This window comes from Antechinus flavipes, chromosome 3 (assembly GCF_016432865.1).
Source record: "Antechinus flavipes isolate AdamAnt ecotype Samford, QLD, Australia chromosome 3, AdamAnt_v2, whole genome shotgun sequence".
Lineage (NCBI taxonomy): Eukaryota > Metazoa > Chordata > Mammalia > Dasyuromorphia > Dasyuridae > Antechinus > Antechinus flavipes.
Window position 1 is genome coordinate 518,088,661 of NC_067400.1, and position 21,854 is coordinate 518,110,514.

At 34.7% G+C, this 21,854-nt stretch overlaps 1 protein-coding gene across 2 annotated transcripts in view; it reads right to left on the reverse strand.

Moving 5' to 3' along the window:
* The window catches only part of UVRAG (UV radiation resistance associated), a 410,809-nt gene that overhangs the window by 50,451 nt on the left and 338,504 nt on the right, over positions 1 to 21,854 (reverse strand). For both annotated transcript variants that reach the window (XM_051987076.1, XM_051987077.1), the window contains exon 14: positions 13,199 to 13,290. In XM_051987076.1, the coding sequence (XP_051843036.1) occupies positions 13,199 to 13,290 (92 nt within the window). The remainder of the gene's footprint in view (positions 1 to 13,198; positions 13,291 to 21,854) is intronic.

Sequence of the window (21,854 nt, forward strand, 5' to 3'; positions counted from 1 at the left end):
GTAATTCATAAAGTAGGGTTAATAATACACTAGGAACTTTAGAGGATTGCTAGGAAATATAAATTTGAGATTGTGATTATGTTCTCTATGGGGTTCTGCACACAGCAGGCACTTAAGAAATGCTTGTTGAATATCTACTGAATGAACCTATTTTAATTATTCCCTGTCATTGAAGCTATCTGAGACTAAATGACAAATGTTTAGGGATGCTGAAGACGTAAATGCAGGATTAAAAAGAAGAGACTCGAATCTCAAAACTACAAGACTTGGCTATTCAAATTCCAGCTCTGTCCCCCAATATCTATATGACTTCATGCAGTGCACTTCAGTGCATAACACTTTCTGGGTTATAGTTTCCTTCCTCATAGGTAAAATGAAGGGGTTTGAAAGATCTGGGATCTCTTTTTAGCTCTAGGTCATTCTGGAAGGGAAGTGATATTTAAGGGTAAGTAGTTTGTTAGCTATTATTAGAACTGGCTCTCTTTAAGAAGAATATATTTAAAGAAAAACAAAAAAACAACCCAATGATGTACTTAAAATATTCCATTTTTTTCTAATGAGTTATTAGTATAAAGTTGTAGAAAGGGAATACATCTAAATTTGTACAAAGAATTGGAATTGTTCAAAGTGGAAAAGAGAACCAAAAAAACTTTTATATCTATGAAAGGTGAGCATAAAAAGGATGTTGACCAGCTGTTTTCCATCTTGCCTAAAGAGAGAAAAAAGAGGAAATGGGTGTTAACCACAGAAGGAGGCCTGTAAGTTAAATATAAGGAAGAATTTCCTGCAGTGAGGGTGGTTAAACGCAGGAATGAGTTATGGAAGAATCTTGGTCCCCTGGAGATCTTAAAAAAAATGAAAGAGATGCCCAAATGCCCAGTATATTCCTTTCTGGAGTCTCATCTATGGTTAGTTTCTTGGCTCCAATAACTCTAACCAAACCACCTAATTTCTTTTATTGCTGATTAGTTCATTTTTTTCATAATAGGGAAGCTGGTCCAAAAGAATATTTCTACGAGGCAGACCTATCAATTGTAGCTACCTTAAAGTTTCCCTTGGAGGTTTCAAAGACAATTTCATTTGATCTCTTGTTAAAAATACAATTTTAATCAGGCCACAGAACTTTGATGGTCCCTTTGTGGTCATCTGACAGTTTGGTTGGAAATACCACATGTGGAAGAGGAGAGAGCCAAATTAAAAGTGTCTAAGAAGTCAAACATTAAAGAGATTTTAGTACTGGTCACTTTCACATTCAAAGGCAAATGAGTTGGCTTGAATAAGCAAGACAATTGTATTACCTATCATTATGTGATCTAAATTATTTGATCATTTTGTCTAGGGTGGAGTCCAAAGGATGGACTTTCCTGAAAACTAACAAAATCAGAACTCCCCCACTGCCAAAGTCCTGAAGTGCATTCATATTCTGTTCAAAGCTTCTGAGTTTGATAGGTCAAGCTTGCTGAAAAGCTGAGGTGAGAGTAATGTATGCCTCTGAAGATTGGCCCACAAGTATCAGCTGAAGTGTTTGATACCTTCTATACCTCTTTTTAGCCTCAAAATTAGTCAGAAAATGTGAGGTGACTTTTTTTTTCTTTGCTATTGTTTAATATTCTAGTTATTTTAAGAATGACATTTTTGAAAGGCCCATATCTGCTACTGGAACCACATGTACTACTATTTTGCAAGGTATGAATCAATCTAGTTTGTTCTGAATAGTCCATATGAGTGTGATAATGGTTGTGTTCTTCACCACTAATACTGATTTTAATATGAGATAAGTAGTGTGCCCAATATACATTGTAAATATTTTTTCTAGGTTTAACAAAGTGCTTAAAAAAAGAAGTACACTAATTCAAAAGACTGAATGATAATGAGCTCTTTGCACTGAAAATGCTTAAGGAAAATGGAATATTAATTGCTGAAGACTCATTTTCCTAAGTTCAAATCTTGCCTCAGACACTTATTAGCTCTGTGAATTTGGACAAGTCACTACTGTTTGTTTCAGTTTCCTCAGTTGTAAAATGAGCTAGAGAAGGAAATGGTGAATCTCTCCAGAATCTTTGCCAAGAAAATCCCAAATGGGTTCACAAAGAATCAAATACAACAGACACAACTGAACAAGAAGAATGAATTTCATGCACTGGTCCAGGGATTACACTAAATAACTTTAAGATTTCTTCCAAGTGATAAAGGCACTAAGTGACCTCTAAAGTTCATTCAACTGATTAAAGGGAATCTCCTCTGAAGTCTCTATCCAAAGTCTCTAGAGACAGGCACGTGAACCCTCATGGCTATGGAATAATGCCTAAGGTCTGACAGTTTCTATCAAACGAGAAACACTGTGAATGCAGATGCAGTAAGGGTCTTCAGTTCTGTGGTCAAAGAACCAACTCAACCAAGCCCAGGAAGACTTGTTACCACCTGGCAGGCTCTTTGAGCCTCATTCCGCCCCAGACAAAGCAACTTCAGAAGATTGTGCATTCTATTGTGTAAGGGCTGTTGTGGTCAAGTGTCAGTGAAGTGAGTGCACACATTAATGGAATTATGGAATTAATGGAGTAATCCCTGAACTATTCAAAGTATATTCCAAAGGACAGGGAGGCAAGAAAAAATACCTGGGTAACAGGGACAGTTTTAGAAGATATTGCTACTCAACCTGTAATGCTACCCTTATGCCATGTTTCCAATAGCTTCTCTGTAGGTGATGTCACTAAGGGAAATCAAGGAAATCAGCAGGCCACAACAAAAAGGTTGAATATATTTCTGATAGTGCCTTTTTTCTCCAAGGATCATAAAACCTTTCTGTCTCTTAGGAAATACAAACATATATACCCACACCTAAGTCTTCAGCCAGGGGTCCTCAAACTACGGCCTGTGGGCCAGATGCAGCAGCTGAGGACTTTTATTTCCCTCAACCAGGGCTATGAAGTTTCTTTATTTAACGGTCCACAAAACAAAGTTTTTGTTTTTACTATAGTCCGGCCCTCCAATAGTCTGAGAGACAGTAAACTGGCCCCCCCATTTAAAAAGTTTGAGGACCCCTGTTTTAGGCCATATAAAGAATAAAACCACAGTCACCCTACCATGGCAACAGCAGGTCAACCAAGTGAAGTTAAGTTTACATCTAGTTTTAGGCTTTCAGATTTGCAACATGAAGTGAGGAAAAATCATTGTAACTTTGTTACTAAACTTAACGGTCATCCCCACCTCCCCCCTTCCTCTCCCCCCCTCCCCCCCATCCCCCAATAAAGTTTCTATGTTTTGCCTCCCTAGTTATAGGTAATGTGATATAATGGAAGAAGTGCTAGACTTATAATGGGAAGACCTGGAATCAGTTTCTATCTATGTAATCTTGGGTAAATTATTTGTTTCACTGGGCCTAGGTTTCCTCATCTGTAAAAATAAGATGCCTAGATTAGATGACCTCTTAAGTGTTTTTCAATTATGTCTATGAAATCATTTTACCTCCCTGCACCTCAGTTTCATCATATACAAGGCAGAGATGATAATGTTTGCTCCAACTGAAAGTTATTTTCAGCAACATGCTTTGAAGGCTCTTTGCAGGTGCAGAAATAGAAGCTACTATTATTCCTGTAAATTCAATGAACAAAGAGACATAGTCTGATATACAGGCAGAGAACAAGCAGATATTTAGTAATTATTTGTCAAAAAAATGAATGATACCTTAAGCCATATGACAAAGTGGGAAGAAAGTAGAATTTTAAAAAAAATAATTCTAATATTAATGAGTACATAGAGTGGGTAGGGAATTCTGCTTTGCTTTAGCACTGAGACAATTCTGAAAGAAGGCTAATGGGAAGAAGGGAAAACTAATTCAAATCTTTTCTGCCATTAACTTTCTATATTATTTTGGGCAAGCCACAATTAATCTAGGTCTGTTTCATCATCTTTAAAACAAGAGCATTGCAATAGCTGACCTTTAAGGGAATCTCTGTTTCTGAGCCCTAAAAAAAACAACCCCAAATATCACAACTTCAAAAATTAATTGTTGGGGCAACTAGGTGGCGCAGTGGATAGAGTACCAGCCCTGAAGTTGGGAAGACCTGAGTTTAAATTTGGATTCAGACACTTAACACTTCCTAGCTGTGTGACCCTGGGCAAGTCACTTAACCCCAGTTGTCTCAGAAAAAGGAAAAAAAAAAAGAAAAGAAAATTAGTTGTTACTGGTTTTTTTTTTTTTTTTTGGTTTGCAGGGTTTTTGTTGTTGTTGTTTTTTTTCCCCTTTAAGTATTGAAGGGACATTCTCTTAAACAGTCTGGTTTAAAGTCATCTAATAATTCATAGACCAACTAATCATAGCTCTGTGCTGGGCACAGAAAGTACCCATTCCAAATTCAAAGAATCACAGAGTTTTAAGAAACCTAGTTAATCCTTTTGTAATCCTTTCTTATTGGACAGACAAGGAAACTAAAGAAGCAAAGTGATTTGCTGAAAGCTTTACAATTTAAGTTGGCAGAGTTAGGACTGGAATAACTCCAGTGATCTTTTCATTAAAATACATTGCCTAACACATGGTGCTAAGTCACAAAATGAGCAAAACAGCCATCAATAATAACAATTCACATTCATATGCTTAGTTTACAAAGAGCTTTTCTCACAATAACCTTTGTCAAATAAGTAGTCAAAGTACTGGCACTCACAGATGAAAAAACTGAGGCTCACCATATTGCCTCTTGAAGGGAGAAATAAAACACTCCTTGGGTTTTAACAATGCAGTATGAGTAAGTTTGGAATAGGTGGAAGAGAGTGTGGAGAATATCCTAGTTAGAAAAGGGTAGGGCAAAAATTGAGGATGTGTTTGGGAGACAGGTAGAAATTATGGAACAAGCATAGGAAGATCCCAAACTGGGGACTAGTCAAGGAATCAGTTGCTTAGTTTCTTCCTCTAGCCTGGTCACAGCCATCACAGAAAATAATATCAAGTTCAGTTCAAATGTACTTTTGCTGGGATCGGTCATAAAATAGCTCGCATGCATATTTTCCCCGGACCATAATTCAGCTTTAGCACTAGCTGTATATGTGTTTGTTGGTTTGAGAATTCAGCCGTTTTATATTAAGTAGCGAATACAAAGGAAAATGAGATATTTAAGTGGCATATAGATGGCTTTGTACCAGACTATTTAAGAGAATGGCCCTGAAATACTTAAAGGGGAAAAAAACACACCAAATAACAACTAAAAAGAAAAAACCCAACTAATTTTCAAGGTTGTGACTCTGAATTGTTACACCTGGGATTGTTTTTTTTTAGAGCTTAGAAGCAAAGATTCCTTTAGAATGGAAAAACACCAACATTACTCAGGTCTTATTGTGCTGAAGGCACACTCCTGAAGGCTCATTGTCCTCTAGTTGAAGGCTGATCATTATATAGTTCATGCCTTTGCTTATATCATTGTTCAAGACTGGAATAGATATGGAGCAAAAAATATCTATTCTGCTCCACAACCCACTCTCCCTTCAACCGCCTGCTGAAATCCTTTTCTGCCTTTGAGGAGCAATTTTATGCTACCTGTTCCATGAAACATGAGAGCTCCCTTAAGATATCAAAGTCAGCATTCAGACTCTTGAAATATTTCTCCTTCATAGAATCTCAAGACCAGAAGTGACTTAAGAAGACAACATATAACTGATCAAGAACTGCTTCTACTACATATCCTGACAAGTGCTCATCTAGCTCAGTCAGGCTGGTTCGATTAGATTTTCTATATGAAAGGACTTTTAATTTTACTGATATAGTTTGCTTTTATACCTCATTCATTTTTTAATTATACCTCTTCTCCCTTGTCAATCTGGTGAGCTTGCCATTAGCAAAGATAAAAACAACACAAACAAAATGCAATTCAGCAAAACCAACACAGAGATTGTCTGACAGCAAAGGCAGTGACTCTACAGAACTCCATAAAATACAGGATGCAGAATTTTCCTTTCACAATCACTGTAATATTATTATTGTTTAAGTATTTTGTCTTCCTTACAAGTCTCTAAGTGACATGAAGACAAATCTTATAAAGGTAGCTTAGTGTGTTGAGGGCACTAGATCCTGAGCAGTAAAATCCAAAACTTAATACCTGTGTGAGCTTGGTCAGGTCTCATATCCACTTCCTGGCTTCCTTCCTTCTTGGGGTTCCTTTAAGTCCCACTTAAAATCCCACCTCCTTATAGAAAGTCTCTTCTCATTCCTCTTGATGTTAGTGCCTTTCCTCTGTTAATTATTTTCAATTTATTCTGTCAATAGCTTATTTGTACTTAATTGTTTGCAAGCTGTTTCTCATTTTAGACTTGAGCTCTTGGATAGAAGTCTTTTTGACTGTTTGGGGGCAAGCCCTGGCACTTAACTTAGTATAGTACTTAGCATACAGTTGGGACTTAAACACTAACTTCCCCTTACTGGACCTTTACCTTCCTCCTTTGCAAAATGAGAACTCAATAAGAATTTATTAGGTGCCTACTATGTGAAAAAAAAATTCCTCAAGGAACTTACATTGCATTAGTAAGATATAATATTTATGTAGATAAATTTATAATTTTATAGAGCTAAGATAAATAACTTAAGAAGGGGAAGGGCACCTGATCTGATCACAGAAATCAGAGCTGGAAGAGACCTAAAAGGTCATTTAGTTCAAGCTCCTCATTTAGGTGCAATCTAAAATGAAACTTGAAGGATGCGCCAGATTCTAAGGGGAACAGATAAGGAAGATATGAATTCCAGGAATGTAGCCAGCCAGTACATGAACAAGGGAAATGAAATGTCAAGTCCTAAGAATAGCAAAAGGACACTAGCTGGAGGAAGGACTTTGTGAGGGGAGGTAATATATAATGATCTTGGAAAAGTGGGTTGGAACTAGACTGCAACAAGTTTGGAGGCAACAGGAAGCCATTAAAGCTTCTTGAAAGGAGAGCTGACATGGTCCAACCTGTGCTTCAGTAAGATTATTTTGGCAGCCATGTGAAAGATGGAATGAATAGGGGAAAGAATGGAAATAGGGAGATTAATTAGAAGGCTACCACAATAGTCCAATCATAATCCTTGTATTATCTGGCTTAAAAGGCTGTGAGGAAAACCATTTGCAAACTTTAAAGTGCTAGAATAAATTACTAAAGGGACTTATTATCATCATTTTCATTTCTTTTAAATAAATCAATACCATGATATAATTCTGACGTGTACTGAAGGGAGGAATTCAGAGACTATATAGACAGGCAACACACTGGGCCTACTTCATCTTCAAAGAACATGCAGCAGTTTGCCTTTTGGGGTCCAATTTATGAATAGTGACAACCACACAGAAAATGAAAGTGTTTTGTTTTACAAAGAAATAAAATCCCCCCTTAGGGAAGTGAGTTTTTTTTAACCCTTTGCTTCTGAGGTTCCTAGGCTCAGGCTATTCTGATCCTGTTGTTCCTGGAACTTTTCTGCTTTGAGGATGCCAAACTTGCTTGCTTCTGCTAACCTGGAGGTTATAACTTCCCCATGTTATTGCTTCAGTGGCTTGACTCAGGATTTTTACATATGCTTCCCATGGCAAACTGTACTAGGGATTCTCTGATAAATGCTTTACTAGTTCTCCTGGGTGAGAATTCTAGAACAAAGTTACTTATCTTTCACCAGTTTTAATGATGGGAAAGGCTGAAGAGAAAAACATTGCTTAGCAAAGGAATGATGGATGGTAGGGACTGAAATTAGTCAGTAAATATTCAACTAACGTTTTTAAGCAACTTTGTAAGCATGTGGCAGGCCTTGTGCTAGAACAGTATTTCTGAAAATTAAACCAAAATTTAAATTGACAACCCAATAAGCCTTGGATAGGAACCTAGTTTCAGAATCACAATATGTTACACGTTCACTTTGTATCCATCCTAAAAAGTCAGTTCACGTCTCTACTACTCTGTTTATACCTTTTTCTTCTGTTTTCCAGGACAAACCCTACCCTGTCACCATATTTTTATGATCCTTGTCTTTTACTGCTGTGTCTTGGCTTATACTCCTCCTCCTTCCACTTGGAGGATTCTCCTCCTCTTCCCTCTTCATATCTTGTAGAAACTTTTAAAAACATTATCTTTTGTTTTTAAATAATATTCATTTCTGAATATCTTTCACCCTTGGTCATCAAGACTTTTCTGGTAACTAAATAGATATGTCTGACCACCTGTTCAAAAGACCACCCCCCACAGTCTCTCCTTTCTTCAATTCAAGGAGATATCTTCCAGAGCTAAGCTTGCTCATTATAATCACTTTCATTTCTGTTGTTTTTTCTATATACATTGTTTTAATCATTTCTGTTAATCATTAAATTAATCATTTAATTTAATCTGTATTGGTTCACAGAATTGTGCCATGTTTTGCTGAATTCTTCATATTATACAGAATTCTTTGAATTCTTTCTTATGGTTCAGAAATAATTCATTATGTTACATGAGTGTATTATGATTTGTTTAGTCATTCCCCAGTGATGGAAATCAATTTTATTTTAAATTATTTGCTATGACAAAAAAACATGCTTCTGTGAATATTTTGGTATTATGGTTCTTTTCTTTCTATCTGATCCTCGTGGCAGTGAAACAAATAAATATGGAGGTTTTAGTCATCTTTTTTTTCCTCCTTTTCCTAAAGTATAAGTACAAACTGATTCTTGGAATGAATGGAACAATTCAGTTCTATTACTAATGTATTTCCTATCTTTCTTACTTGTACTCTGACACCATTTTTCATATTTGCCAATATTTTGGGTTGGAAATGCAACTTTAGAGATTTTTTTGATGGACTTTTTTTTTATATTATCAATGTTTGGAAGCAATCTTATATACAGTTGTTAAAATCTACAATTCTTCTTTTGCCTACTTTTCTCCTGAAGAATAGCTCTTGCACTTATATATTTGTTAATTCCTTGTATAACCTAGATACTCAGATCCTTGCCAAAGACTTTCCTCCAATTGATAGTTTGTGTGTGTGTGTGTGTGTGTGTGTGTGTGTGTGTATACATATATGTATATGTGTGCAATTTTATTTTAAATTTATGTTATCAAAATTCTTGATCTTGTATAATTATCTCTATCCTTGGTTAGAGGTTCTCCACCTAATTACCATTGTACAAGTACCTCATTCATTCCATTCCTTTAAAAAAATCATTTGCATTTATAGAGTGACTTAATGTTTGTGAAGATTAATACATATTAAATCATTTGACTCTCACAATTATAAGTGCTATTATTGTCTCTATTTTATAGATGAGAAAACTGAGGCTGAGAAAGGTTAACTGACTTGCCTAGGCTCATGCATCTAGCAAATGTGTGAGGCAAGATTTTAGTTTAGACCTTGCCTACTCCATGTCTAGTGTGTTATGCATTATATACCATATTATTAATAACAACATGTTCTATTTTGCTTTACAATCAGGAAAGCCTGGGCAAGTCACTTATTTTCTTTCAGTCTCGGCTTCCTCATGAGTAAAATAAGTATAATAATAGCACCTATCTTCCTAAGCTTGTTGTGATGATTAATTGAGATAATGTTTATAAAGTGCTTTGTAAAGTGTTATATAAATGCTAATTATTATTGTAAGTCCCTTTATTTACAACAACCTAATAAGTAATGCTAGTACTATTATACTAATTTTATAGTAATTGAGTGTAGTTCAGAGAATTAAAGAGACCCATCTATTACCATTTGGCTTGTAAGTTAAGGAATTCAAACTCAAGTCTATTGGCTTTAAGTTCAGTATTTTATTAAATACTCATGCTTCTATTCCGTGAATTCTTGTGGTCTATAGCAAAATAGTTATGTTCTGTCTTTAAGTCTTTTAAGACTTTCTTTTAAGACTATTATTATTATTCCATTCTTATATTGCTAAATAATTTTTTATGTATTTGCATCCATTTTCTCCAAAGAGATTATAAATTCCTTGAAGAGGGGAACCATGCTTTATTCTTCTCTATTGTTAGATTTTTAAGTTCATAGGATCAAAACTGTCCAGAGGGAATTTATACCAAGAGTGAAGGGCTGGTTCAGTAATGGGAAAACTATCAGTTTAATTGATCATGTCAGTAACAAAATCAATAAAAATCATATGATTATCCCAACAGTTAATCCTACTCTAAACCAATTTACTTATTCAGTGTCATACCAATCAATCAAAAAAAGCATTTTATAGAACTAGAAAAAAATTCACCTGCAAGAAGAAAAGGTCAAGAATATCAAGAAAATGAATGAACAACAACAACAAAAAAGCAAAGGAAGGCCTAGCCATACTCAGATTTCAAATTGTATTATAAAGTGATAATCATTAAAACAATCTGGCACTGGCTAAGAAATAGAGAGGTGGATCAATAAAATAGGTTATGTATACAACACACAGTAGTAAATGATCATAGTAATCTAGTGTTTCATAGACTCAAAGAATCAAGCTTTTGTGACATAAACTCATTATGTGACAAAAACTGAAAAATAATGTGGCAGAAATTAAGTAAAAACCAACATCTTATGCCTTATAACATGATAAGGTCGCTAAAGAGTACACAATTTTAACATAAAAGATGATACTATAAACAAATTAAGGGAGCATGGAATTATTTACCTGTAAGATGTATGAAGAAGGGAAGAATTTTTGACTCAACATGGGATAGAGAGTATTTCAAGATGTAAAACTGAATTTTAAGTATATTAAATTAAAAAGGGTTTGCATAAACAGAATACACTAAAATTAGAAGGAAAACAAAAAGATGGGAAATAATTTTTTACAGCAAATGTCTCTGATAAAGGCCTCATTACTCAAACAAGTAGAAAACTGAATCAAAATGGTAACAAATGGTCAAGTAATATGAACAGGCAACTGACAAAGAAATTAAAACTACTTATAGTCACATGAAAAAAATATTCTAACTTACCCACTGATTCGAGAAATGCAAATATTTTTGTTACCACTTCATATTGGCTGATATGACAGTAAAGGAAAATATTGGATAGAATGTGGGGAAACTGGGACACTTATAAACTGTTGGTGGAAATGTGAACCGATCATTCTAGAGAGCAATTTGTACTGTGCCCAAAGTGTTAAAAAACTGTGCATACCCTTTGATCTAGCAATATCATTACTAGGTTTTTATCCCAAAGAGATTAAAAAAAAGGGGGAGAGGAAAGGGCAGATTTATCTTTAAGAATATTTATAACAGCTTTTGGGGGGATAGCAAAGAATAGGACATTGAAGGAATATCCATATATTAGCAATATTGTAAGGATAATCAACTCTAAATGACCTAGTTATTCTCAGCAATGAAAATATTACCCACCACCAGGGACAATTGATGTGAATCTGAATGCAGACTGAAGCATACTATTTTGCACTTTATTTTTGGGGGGGAGAGGAATATGTGTTTCTTTCACAACATGATTAATATGGAAATATATTTTACATGACTGTACATGTATAATCCATACCAAACTGTTTACTATCTTTGGGAGAGGATAAAAGGAGGGAGGGAGAAAACAATTCAAAATTTAGAAAAATGAATGCTAAAAATTGTTTTTGTAATTGGAAATGTAATTGGACAAATTAGAATGGTAAAACAAACAAACAAACAAACAAGTTAGAGTTTTTAATATAGAGCAACTTTCTGGCTACTCCAATAGATCTTTAGTTTAATCACTGAGAGTATTCACTGCAAAGATGTAAAACAAAGGTGTCAAACCAGCTATGGGCCACAGCACTCTTGAATGTGGTCCCAATAAGATTAAAATTTAATTCCTATCTGTTATTGTGTTGATATATTAATTTAAAAAAAAAAAAAGAAATGCATCCCTTCTTTTTCTAGCTGACCAGTCACTATATTTCAGGAGACTGCATTTGTGTCTCATATATGGACAGCATTCTAAAATTTTCCAATATTTTACTGCATTTGAACTTGATAATTATCCACTGAGTTACACCAGAGAGGTACTATTACCTCAATTTTACATCTGAGAAAAATCAAGGCTCCAAAGTGTAAAGATACTTGTTCAAAAATCACATTGCAAGATGGTGGCAGAACTGGAACAGGAATGTAAATCTCTCTCCTTTATACTTTTTTCATTAACTTTTTATTTTCTGGGGCTTCCTGAACATCCCTCAACCTCCCTTTTCCTTGAGTCAATGCAGTATCATAGAAGGGACCTTTACAGATTATCACATGTAGACTTTCTGCTTCCATCTACCATTTTATCAAAGTTTAGCAACAATTACTTGCCAAAGCTCTCACAGATAATTTCTTTCCTACTTCTATGATACAATGCATAATTGCAATAGAATTCCCAGAACTTTGTTCCATTAACTTTCTGGTTATTAAATTCAAATTTATTTACTTTCTTAAGAATAAGAAATATACCTCCTCCCACCCCAAATTTCTCATTATGGAAACAAACCTACAAATCAATTATAATTTTTAATTTCACAAGATACAAAGAAATAAATGTAAAGTCTTACACTTGGCTTACTAAGTCCATAATAAAGGTGTGAGATGGGGTAAAAATGGCTAGAGAGCAGTGGACATGAATCTGACAAGTCTGACTACAACCAAGAAAGCTAACTGGCCATGGGAACTATTAAGAGTGGTATATTATCCAGAATGAAGAAGTTGAGAGTTCCTTTGTTCTCTACTCTGAGTGAATCATACTTGGAGTATCATCTTCAATTCTGAATGATGTATTTTAAGAAGTACACAACCTGAAGAGTGCCCAGGATATAGGAATTAAAAAACATGACATAATCGCAATCAGGTTTATTAATTGGGCATATTCATGGTTAGGGGTGGGGAGGAAGGGAGAGGAAGGAAAGGCAGATAAATAACAAGCACTTGGAGAGTTGTTATATGGAAAAGACATTAAATTCCTTTTAGCAAGCTAAGGGGAACATATCTAAAAATAATGAGTTAATGTTGTAGATACAGATTTCAATTAAAATATTTGGAAGAGTTTTCTAACAATTATAACTGTGCAAAAGTAGAATGAATTAACTCACTAGGTAATGAGTTTTCTATTGCTGGATAATTTTTCTCAATGTTGCTTGAATACACTTGCTTATATACGTCTATCTTTGAGATTCTAGGATTCCATAATTTCTTATACACCATGACTGAGAATTATAGCAGTCCTTGGAAGGCTTCTTAGAAACACTGCCCGTGCTTATTTTACAACTAAAACCTAGAGACTTACCATCTGACCATTAGCCCATGCTCCATGAAATTTTTCAGGTTAGGAAGAGTCTGTCTTAAATCAGGAGTCCCTAGTCCATGTTGATATCTCAGCTACAAAAGGAGAAAGAAAACAAAAAAACACAAACATGAAATGGATAGGCATTGAGAACAATCATTAATGAATTCACTCATTTAGAGATGACCTAGATGAAGATTAAAGGAACTTCAATCTTTAATAATCAACCAGTCCCCTAGAACTCCACTAATTCCTATCATGACAATCAAGAAGGACTAGTCACTCACCCTTGTACTCCTATCCCTTCAAAATGGCTGGCAGTATGAAGCCTATTACAGTAAGCCCTAGGGAAGAGTTCATACAGCTAAACACTTGGCTAGGTCCTTTGATTTTATCTACTCCTTCCTGGACTAGGGTCTCTCTACTTAACCACCTGCCTCAACATGTGCACACCTCTCCTGCGCCTCCTATCTCCTGTTGTGAGATTGAAAAGAAAACCTTACCATTGCTACTCTTATGACAATCTACTGCCCTGAGATTCTGAGTCGAGCCACAGGGCAATAAATTGCCACTCAGTATCCTTGTGTTTTTGAGATGTATCCCAGCTGAACTCCTTGTTGGGGCTACCCCTACTCACTGCTTTATATCGAATCACATCAGCCCCATTTCTTCTATATCCCTTATCCCACTCTTTCTTATCCAAGCATTATTTCCTTATCGAAACATAAATCTAGAGCTGGAAGGAAGGACATAACTCATCAAGTTTAAATACTCTTCCCATTTCATTACAGCTAAGGTTCTAAAGCCAAGAGTAGTTAAGTGACCTGTGTGTACTATGACAAAGTTATTAAATGCCTGAGGCAGAATCTGAACTCACATTTTCCTAATTCTAAGATCAATAATCAGGGGCACAGCTAGATTTCAAACTTGGGTTTTTTTGCTCCAAGTCTAGGATTTATCTTTCCCATTGTACTGCCTTTTTTTTTATCAGCAGGGTCTAAATTACTATACAGTAGTCCAGTCATAGAAATAAATGCTCTTAATCCTTGACCTGGAAAATTTTAATGGCTAGCTTAATCTGTCTTTCAGAATAGTCTGGGTAAAACAATGCCAAAGGGCCAGAAGAAGAGACATAGATGACCTCTTGATCACTAACAAGTGCCTGTACCTATTTCATATCTTACAGAAAATATAAAAGCTTTTTCCATATAGTGATAAAAGCAAAATGGTTAATATTCCAGTAGTACATTCAAAAAAGAAAAAAGAAGCATAAAATTATTTACACATGGTGATATACATTTCACCTGTGATTCATACAGAAAAATATTAAATATCACAAAAATGTTAAAAATAACACACACTGCATTTCTGAGGCAATGCACAGTGACTCACTGTCCCACTTTAAATAATAAAAGTTGTTTGTTTAATTTTCTTCAGATGTCACATTGAAAATCTCTCTTTATGGCCGATTCAAACCAAAGAAAGAAAATATAGGCACTCTAAACAGTTACCTGGGTCTAAGTTCATGTGTTGCAGAGCACAATAGTTGTTTTTTTTAAATCACTGAATCAGTTTTTTTTTTAATTTTAAAAAATATTGATTTAAAACTAAATACAAAACAAAAAAAAAGAGAGAAAAATAAAGATATAAAAAGGGAAATAAAAACAAAACACTGTCATGTGCCCCAGAACATCAGGGAGGCTTCACAGTATTTAACAATAAATTTCCACACCTCCCACAAACTACAGTTACACACAGATATACATACATACATACATACATACATATATATATATACACACACACACATACTCATCCACATACATTTATCTACATATACATGCACCTACATGCATACACACAAATATAGAAACACATACATTTAAACAATATTAATAAGGATGATGTAATGTAGATTTCTCTTGATTGAATCTTTTAGTCTGACTTTGTATGAGATCAATGATTACAACCCATACTTTTTTCTTAATTAATTCTACTCCAGATCCTTGTTAAAGTGTTTGTGTATATCTTTTATCTCTCATCCCTGCTAACTCTTCTACTTTAATTCTACTTAATTTGCCTTATTATTATTTAACCTTCCTCTATCCATGGATCTCTCCCCTATCTTCTCCCTTCATCCTTTCTCTCCTTTTTATCCCTTTCTCATTAATCCATACAACTTATTCCATACCTCTCTACCCCACCTTATCCTATTCCTTTTCTCCTTATTTCTTTATAAATTTTGGAGGGTGCTGTACTCTTCATGATATATGTACACATATCTATATATGTATGTATTGTTTTCCATTTAACCCATTTCTGACATGAGGTTTTCAGAACCACTAGCTCTCCTCCCCCATCTAATGCTTCTGTCAATTCTTCCTCTGCACTTCATTCATATTGCATAATTACTATTTTTCCTTTTCTTACAAGGCTTGCTTTTTAGAGTCATATCATGCTCAGTTACTCAGTTCTGTACCAATCTTTCTTTTGAACTACTGAATTACTGATGTCAATCTTAAACACACGGTTTACATTTCCAAATAAAAAGTACACACACTTTGTCCTTGTTGAATCCCTTGAAATTAATCTTGGATTCTGGCTCTTATATGTTGTTTTCTATTGAGTTCAGTTTTATTCAAACAAAATCCTGAAAATCTGTGACTATGATGAATGACCTTTCCTACCCTGCCCCATTTTCTCTATTCAATGCTCCGCTTAGTTTTGATAGATGTGATATTTTTGGCTACAGGCCTAATTCTTTTGATTGTTGATATGTTAGTCCAGGACCTGCAGTCTTTTATTGTAGCTGCTGACAAATCCTGTACAATTCTAATTCTAACTCTAGCATATCTGAATTGCTTTTTATTTTTCTGTTTCTTTTAAAATTTTTCCCTTTGTTCTGAGGGTTTCAAAAATTAGCAATAATGTCCCTATGTGTTTTCTTTGTACAATCTCTTTGAGATAGTGATAAGTGATTTTTTTTTTTTTTTGTATTTCTGCTTTCCTCTTGTGTTTTATCACTCCAGGAAAATTTTCTTTATTTCTTGTATTGTGTCAAGGTTCTTCTTTTGGTCACAACTTTCAGGTAGTCCAATTATTCTTTTGTTTTCTCTTCTTGATTTGTCTTATAGAGCTGTTGTTTTTCTTGTTTCATATCCTCTCTTAATTTTTTATTCTTTATATTTTGGTTTATTATTTCTTAGTCTCTTATACCTTCACTGGTTTCCCTTTGTCCACTTCTAATTTTCAAAGAATTATTTTCTTCTTTAAGATTCTGAATCTTTTTTTCCTAGTTAACTTCCCCCATTCCCATATTTTCAGTTTTATCTTAATCTCTCTCATTTTATTTCTTTCTTTTCCTTAAAAAAAATTTTTTTTTTCAGGCAACTGGGGTTAAGTGACTTGCCTAGGTCACAAAGTTAGGAAGTGTTAAGTATCTGAGGCCGGATTTGAAGTCAGGTCCTCCTGATTCCAGGACCACTGCTCTACGCATTGTGCCATCTAGCTGTCCCATTCTCATTTGGTTATTAAATCTTTTTTGAATTCTTCAATAAATTCTTTCTGAGAAGGTAGCCATTTAATGTTACTCTTGTTGGGTAGGAAAGAATTTTTTTTTATTTCAATTCCTTTGAAGATGAACTCTGATCTTCTCTATTCCCAAAGAAAGTATATCTGATTGGATTCTTTCTCCTTTGCTTGAATCATATAATTTTAAAGTTAAATAATATAATTTTATTTTTATAACATCTTTATTTTACATGAGAGAAAACTGAGTCCCAAGGAAAACAAAATAATTTGCATATAGTTATTGAAATAATTGATGGCAAAGCCTGTGCTAATGCAAATATCCTCAGAAGGATGGACTAGAAGTCTAAAGCTCTATCTACCAATTGCCTTCAATTCAGATAAACAGAATCATCATCTTAATTTTGAATTGAATATCCAAAGGATTTAAAGCTGGAAAGAAGCATCCAGGGTGGATATCTCATTTTACATACACACACACACACAAACTAACTCTTTCCCTTCCTCCCTTCCTCCCTTCCTGCCTCTCCCTCCCTTTCTTCCTCCTTTCCCTTCCTTTCTTCCCTGCCTCCCTCTCTTTCCCTCCCCAAAAGATTTAAGTTCCTTGAGGGCAGGAACAGTTTAATTTTTGTCATTGTAATTCTAGCACCAAAACAGTACTTGGCACATAGTCAGTGCTTAAGAAATGCTTACCTAATTTAAGTTGAATCACCTATCTAAACCTCTTCTTTTGTAAAGAAGAAATTGAGGCATACAGATTGATAGGGAGTACAGACTGGATAATAGGTTGTTGGGGATGCTGTCAAAAACTCTTCTATTCAAATATGAGTGGATACATTCTCTAAGGTTCCGTTCAACTCTGAGAGTCTATGGTTTGCCAAAGAAATTCAGCTCTCACAGCCCTTTCTGTGTGAACCCTTCTCTGACTAATGCAACTGGCACTTTCTCTTCCCTTCCTCTTTCTCTTCTGTGTGCTTCTCTCTGTGTACTGCTTGCATCAAGGCCAAAACCCTAGCAGGATGCTGAGTCTACAATGTGAATCTTAAACATAGATCTGGAATCAGATCTGCTGAGGGCGGTGAGTTTCCTTTGAATACAAGTCTTTGAGGAGAAACTGGATGACAATTCATCAGGGATATGGAGAAGGCATTCCCCCAATCTCAGGACTATTTCTCTGAGATGTGAGCACAGCTTCTCCCACAGGCCATAGGGTTTCTGAATTGGATTAGAGCAGCCTGGCTCAGGTAAAAACTCTGTCAGCAGGCAGTGTGACCCAAGAGCCCTGGTTGGGAGTCTGAGGCCTTGGGCTCAAACCCAAGTTCTGCCTACCGATGAGCTACTCTTCTTTGGCCCGTTTTCTCTTTTGTAAAAAATGGGAGAATTGACCTAGACTGCCAATAAATAAGGCCTCTAGTTTAAAAAAAAAAAAAAAAAAAAACCTTACATAAAAAATAGACCTCAATATCTGGCAGTCATTTACTTTGTAAAATGTCGATTAAACTTTATAACTTCAATCTTCCAGAAATAGCAATCATAATGGTAATACACTTATGTGGCACCTTAAAGTTTGCAGCATATTCACATACACCATCACTGACCCGATCTAATAGATAATATGGTGCTGTCATTCTGATTTTACAATCATGTTCAGAGAGGTTAGGGGAACCCTTAATTAATTAATTAATCCTTAATCCCAAGCCCAACAGCCCCCAAGAGTGTGGAGATAGGACTAATGTGCAGGTCTTCTTTACTCTAAGGTTAACATTCTATTTATGGAGCCACAATGATTTTCATGCTAAGAATATTTTTAAGAGGCTGGTATACTGATTGTAAACAAACCCAAATATACAAACCATCTTAAAAAAATTTTTTTTTCAAAATTATAGTTTGAAAATTAGGATGAACTTACACATTCAGGGATATACTAGATATTATTGTAGTTTTTTTTTTTTCAAAATTATAGTTTGAAAATTAGGATGAACTTACACATTCAGGGATATACTAGATATTATTGTAGTTCTGTCCCTATCCTGAGAGAGGTACAAGAAATCTGAATTTTTTTCAAGTGGGTGTTATCCTTTCTTGTGAATCCATAAAAAATAGCCCATATTACTCTGGACACTTGAAATGATCAATTATAATCCCTTGGGAAGCTCAGATGGAAAGAAAAAGATGGGCTCACACAATATACAGAAATAATATACACACGCACATGTTATGTTTTTTACGTGACCAAAAGCCTTTCCCTAATAGATAATGGTCAAAAAATATGAACAAGCAGTTCTTAACAGAAATAATAAAAGTTTTATCAACCATATCAAAGTGTTCCAAATCACTTATGCATTGAAATGCAAATCTAAACAACCCTGAGGTTTCACTTATATCCAACAACTGACAAAGCAATAGTCAATATTGGTGGGATTATATGAAAATAGGTACACTAAACTGTATTGCTATTGGGATATGAATTAGCATAATCATTTTGTAAATTATCAAATGGAAAGAATGTAGAATTATGCAAATAAAGTGACCAAAATGTCCACACACTTGAACTAGAGTTTCCATTACTAGTCTTATAACCAAGGAGGTCTTTGATAAGAGAATTCTCATATACACAAAAATTTTGATAGTATATTTTTGTGATAGCAAAGAATTGGAATCAAAGTTTATGCCTATTGACTGGTGAATGACTAAAAAAATATTTTATATGAAATGTACTGATAACTATGATATAAGAAATGATGAATGTGATGAGTACAGAAGAAATGGTCTATATGAACTGAAGAAGAAAACAATATACATAATGCTTACCAATATGAACAGAAAGAACCATCAAAAAGTGAATACTCTAAAATTATTAAAAACAAGCATGGCTCAAAATTAGAGACATGAAAAGATACCACTGTCCCATCTCTTTGCAGGGGTAGAAAGGCTACAAGTATATGTGCATATTTTCACTTTTTTTTTCATATACTGATCAATTACACAGATTTCCCCCATTATTTGTCTAAAAATATTATTTGCTATGTGAGATGGCTCTCTAAAAGGGAGAGGGAGAAGAGATGCAAGAGGAAAATATGGTAATGTAGAAAGGGACGTAAGTATAAATTTATTTTAAACAAAATGGAAGAAAAAAGGCTCAAATATACTCTGATTATTAGTTTTTATAAGTCCCTAAAAGCATTCCTTTTTCATACTCACTGAATGTCAGAATTGAAAACAGACATCAAAAGATTACCTAAACTAATTCTATTATTTTATAAGGAAACCGATACCTCGAGAAGTAACTAGTTTAAGATCTCAGCTAATTAGTAGCAAAACTGGAACTTCATTTTATATCTCCTAACTCCCAATCTAGTGCTTCTTTCATTATATTATACAGTAGCTAATACCCAGTATATGTATTCTTCAAAGACCAACTGAAATGCCACCTCTGGTAAGAAACCTTTGATCCTTCATTGATACTATCCTTCCCAAATCTTACGCTATGCTTTGTTTCTCCAAAATATTAAAAAAAAATTTATAATATAATTTTATAAATCTCATATATCAATTTATAGCTATCTGTGCTTTTGTTTTAGGCTAAAACCTTCCTCTTTTTATACTTCACATAGTTATTATCACATGGGCATCTGGTCTGCTCCATGTCTAAATGGTAATCTCATAAAACCACACAGAAATGAAAAATAGACTATTTTCTGTTGCAGTTGATTCCATTTTTAGCCAGTTCGCTATCTTAGGAAATGATTTCTTTCTATCATGTCTAAATTTCTAAGTTCTGCCCTCCCAGAACTCTATCTAAATCTTGATTTCACATGACAATCTGTCAAACATTAAGATAGTCATTATGTTTTCACCCTTTCCCCTTATTTGTGAGTTTTCCCTTCTACAAATTAAATATTTCTAGTTCTTCCAGCTGATCTTATAGCACAGTCCCCCTCACTGTATTGGCCATCCTTCTCTGGATGTGCTCCCATGTGTCATTGTCACTGGTTCTTCCTAAAATGAGCTACTCCCAAATGAATATAATTTTGGAAATATGGTATGATCAGGGTATAATGTGAGAGTACTATTACTTCCTTAGTCTTGGATACTAATAGTTTGTCTTTGGAATTTCTTGCCAAACTTAGTTCAATATGAATTTTAACAGTCTTTCTAATTGTTTTTCTTTCTTTCTTTCTTTCTTTTTTATTAAAAAAACAAAACAGAATAGAAAAAATACAGTAAAATAATACAAAACAAAACAGAACATTGTCATGTGCCCAGCAGAACATCAGGGAGGATTTAAAATATATAACAATAAATTTCTAATTCAAGAAAGGATATATAATAGAAGAAATTATATTCATGAGTGCCAATCTTTTTTTTGCTTCATTGTAGGTTGTTCTTTTGTTCTTTGCCACACTTTTCTTTACTTTATTCTTTTTTTCCTCCTTTCATTCCCAAACTCCTCAAAGCAGGCTATAGCTAGGCAAAGATATATATACACATACATATACATACACACACACACACATATTCATACCCATCCACAGACCCCCCCCCCCACATATATACATGCATTTACCCATATGTAAAAATATTAATATAGCTGCCATGTAATGTAGATTTCACTTTTGATTGAATCTTTAAGTTTGATTTTGTCTAAAATCAATGATTACTAATTATACTTTATTTTTCCCTACTAAATTTGACTCCTAATCCTTGTTGTAGTGTTTGTGTATATGTCTTTTTTCCTATTTCTGCTGTTGAGGGCTGGAACTCTGAAAATCTTGTACTTGAATCTAGAACAGCAGAGTACTTAAGGCTAAGTATCTACTCAATGTGAGATAATGGTTCTATAAACATATACTTAAATGAGATGGTAATGTGATGGCTCTCCTCACAATTGGCACCTGCTGAATGTGTAGTGGTGAGGTAATCATAGGGAAGGGTCAGAGTCTCTCTGCTGCATTGTGCTCAGCAGGGAAGACTTCATTCAGGCTGCAGACTCCAGAGTCCAGAATCCATCATTATTGAGCCCCATGGCAGCTTGCCTGCTTCCTTCACTTCTCCTCCTAAACACCAAGAACTTTGACTAATCCTGACTCTGTTCCTGAGGGCCTTCAGACAGCTAGCCTATAAATCACAC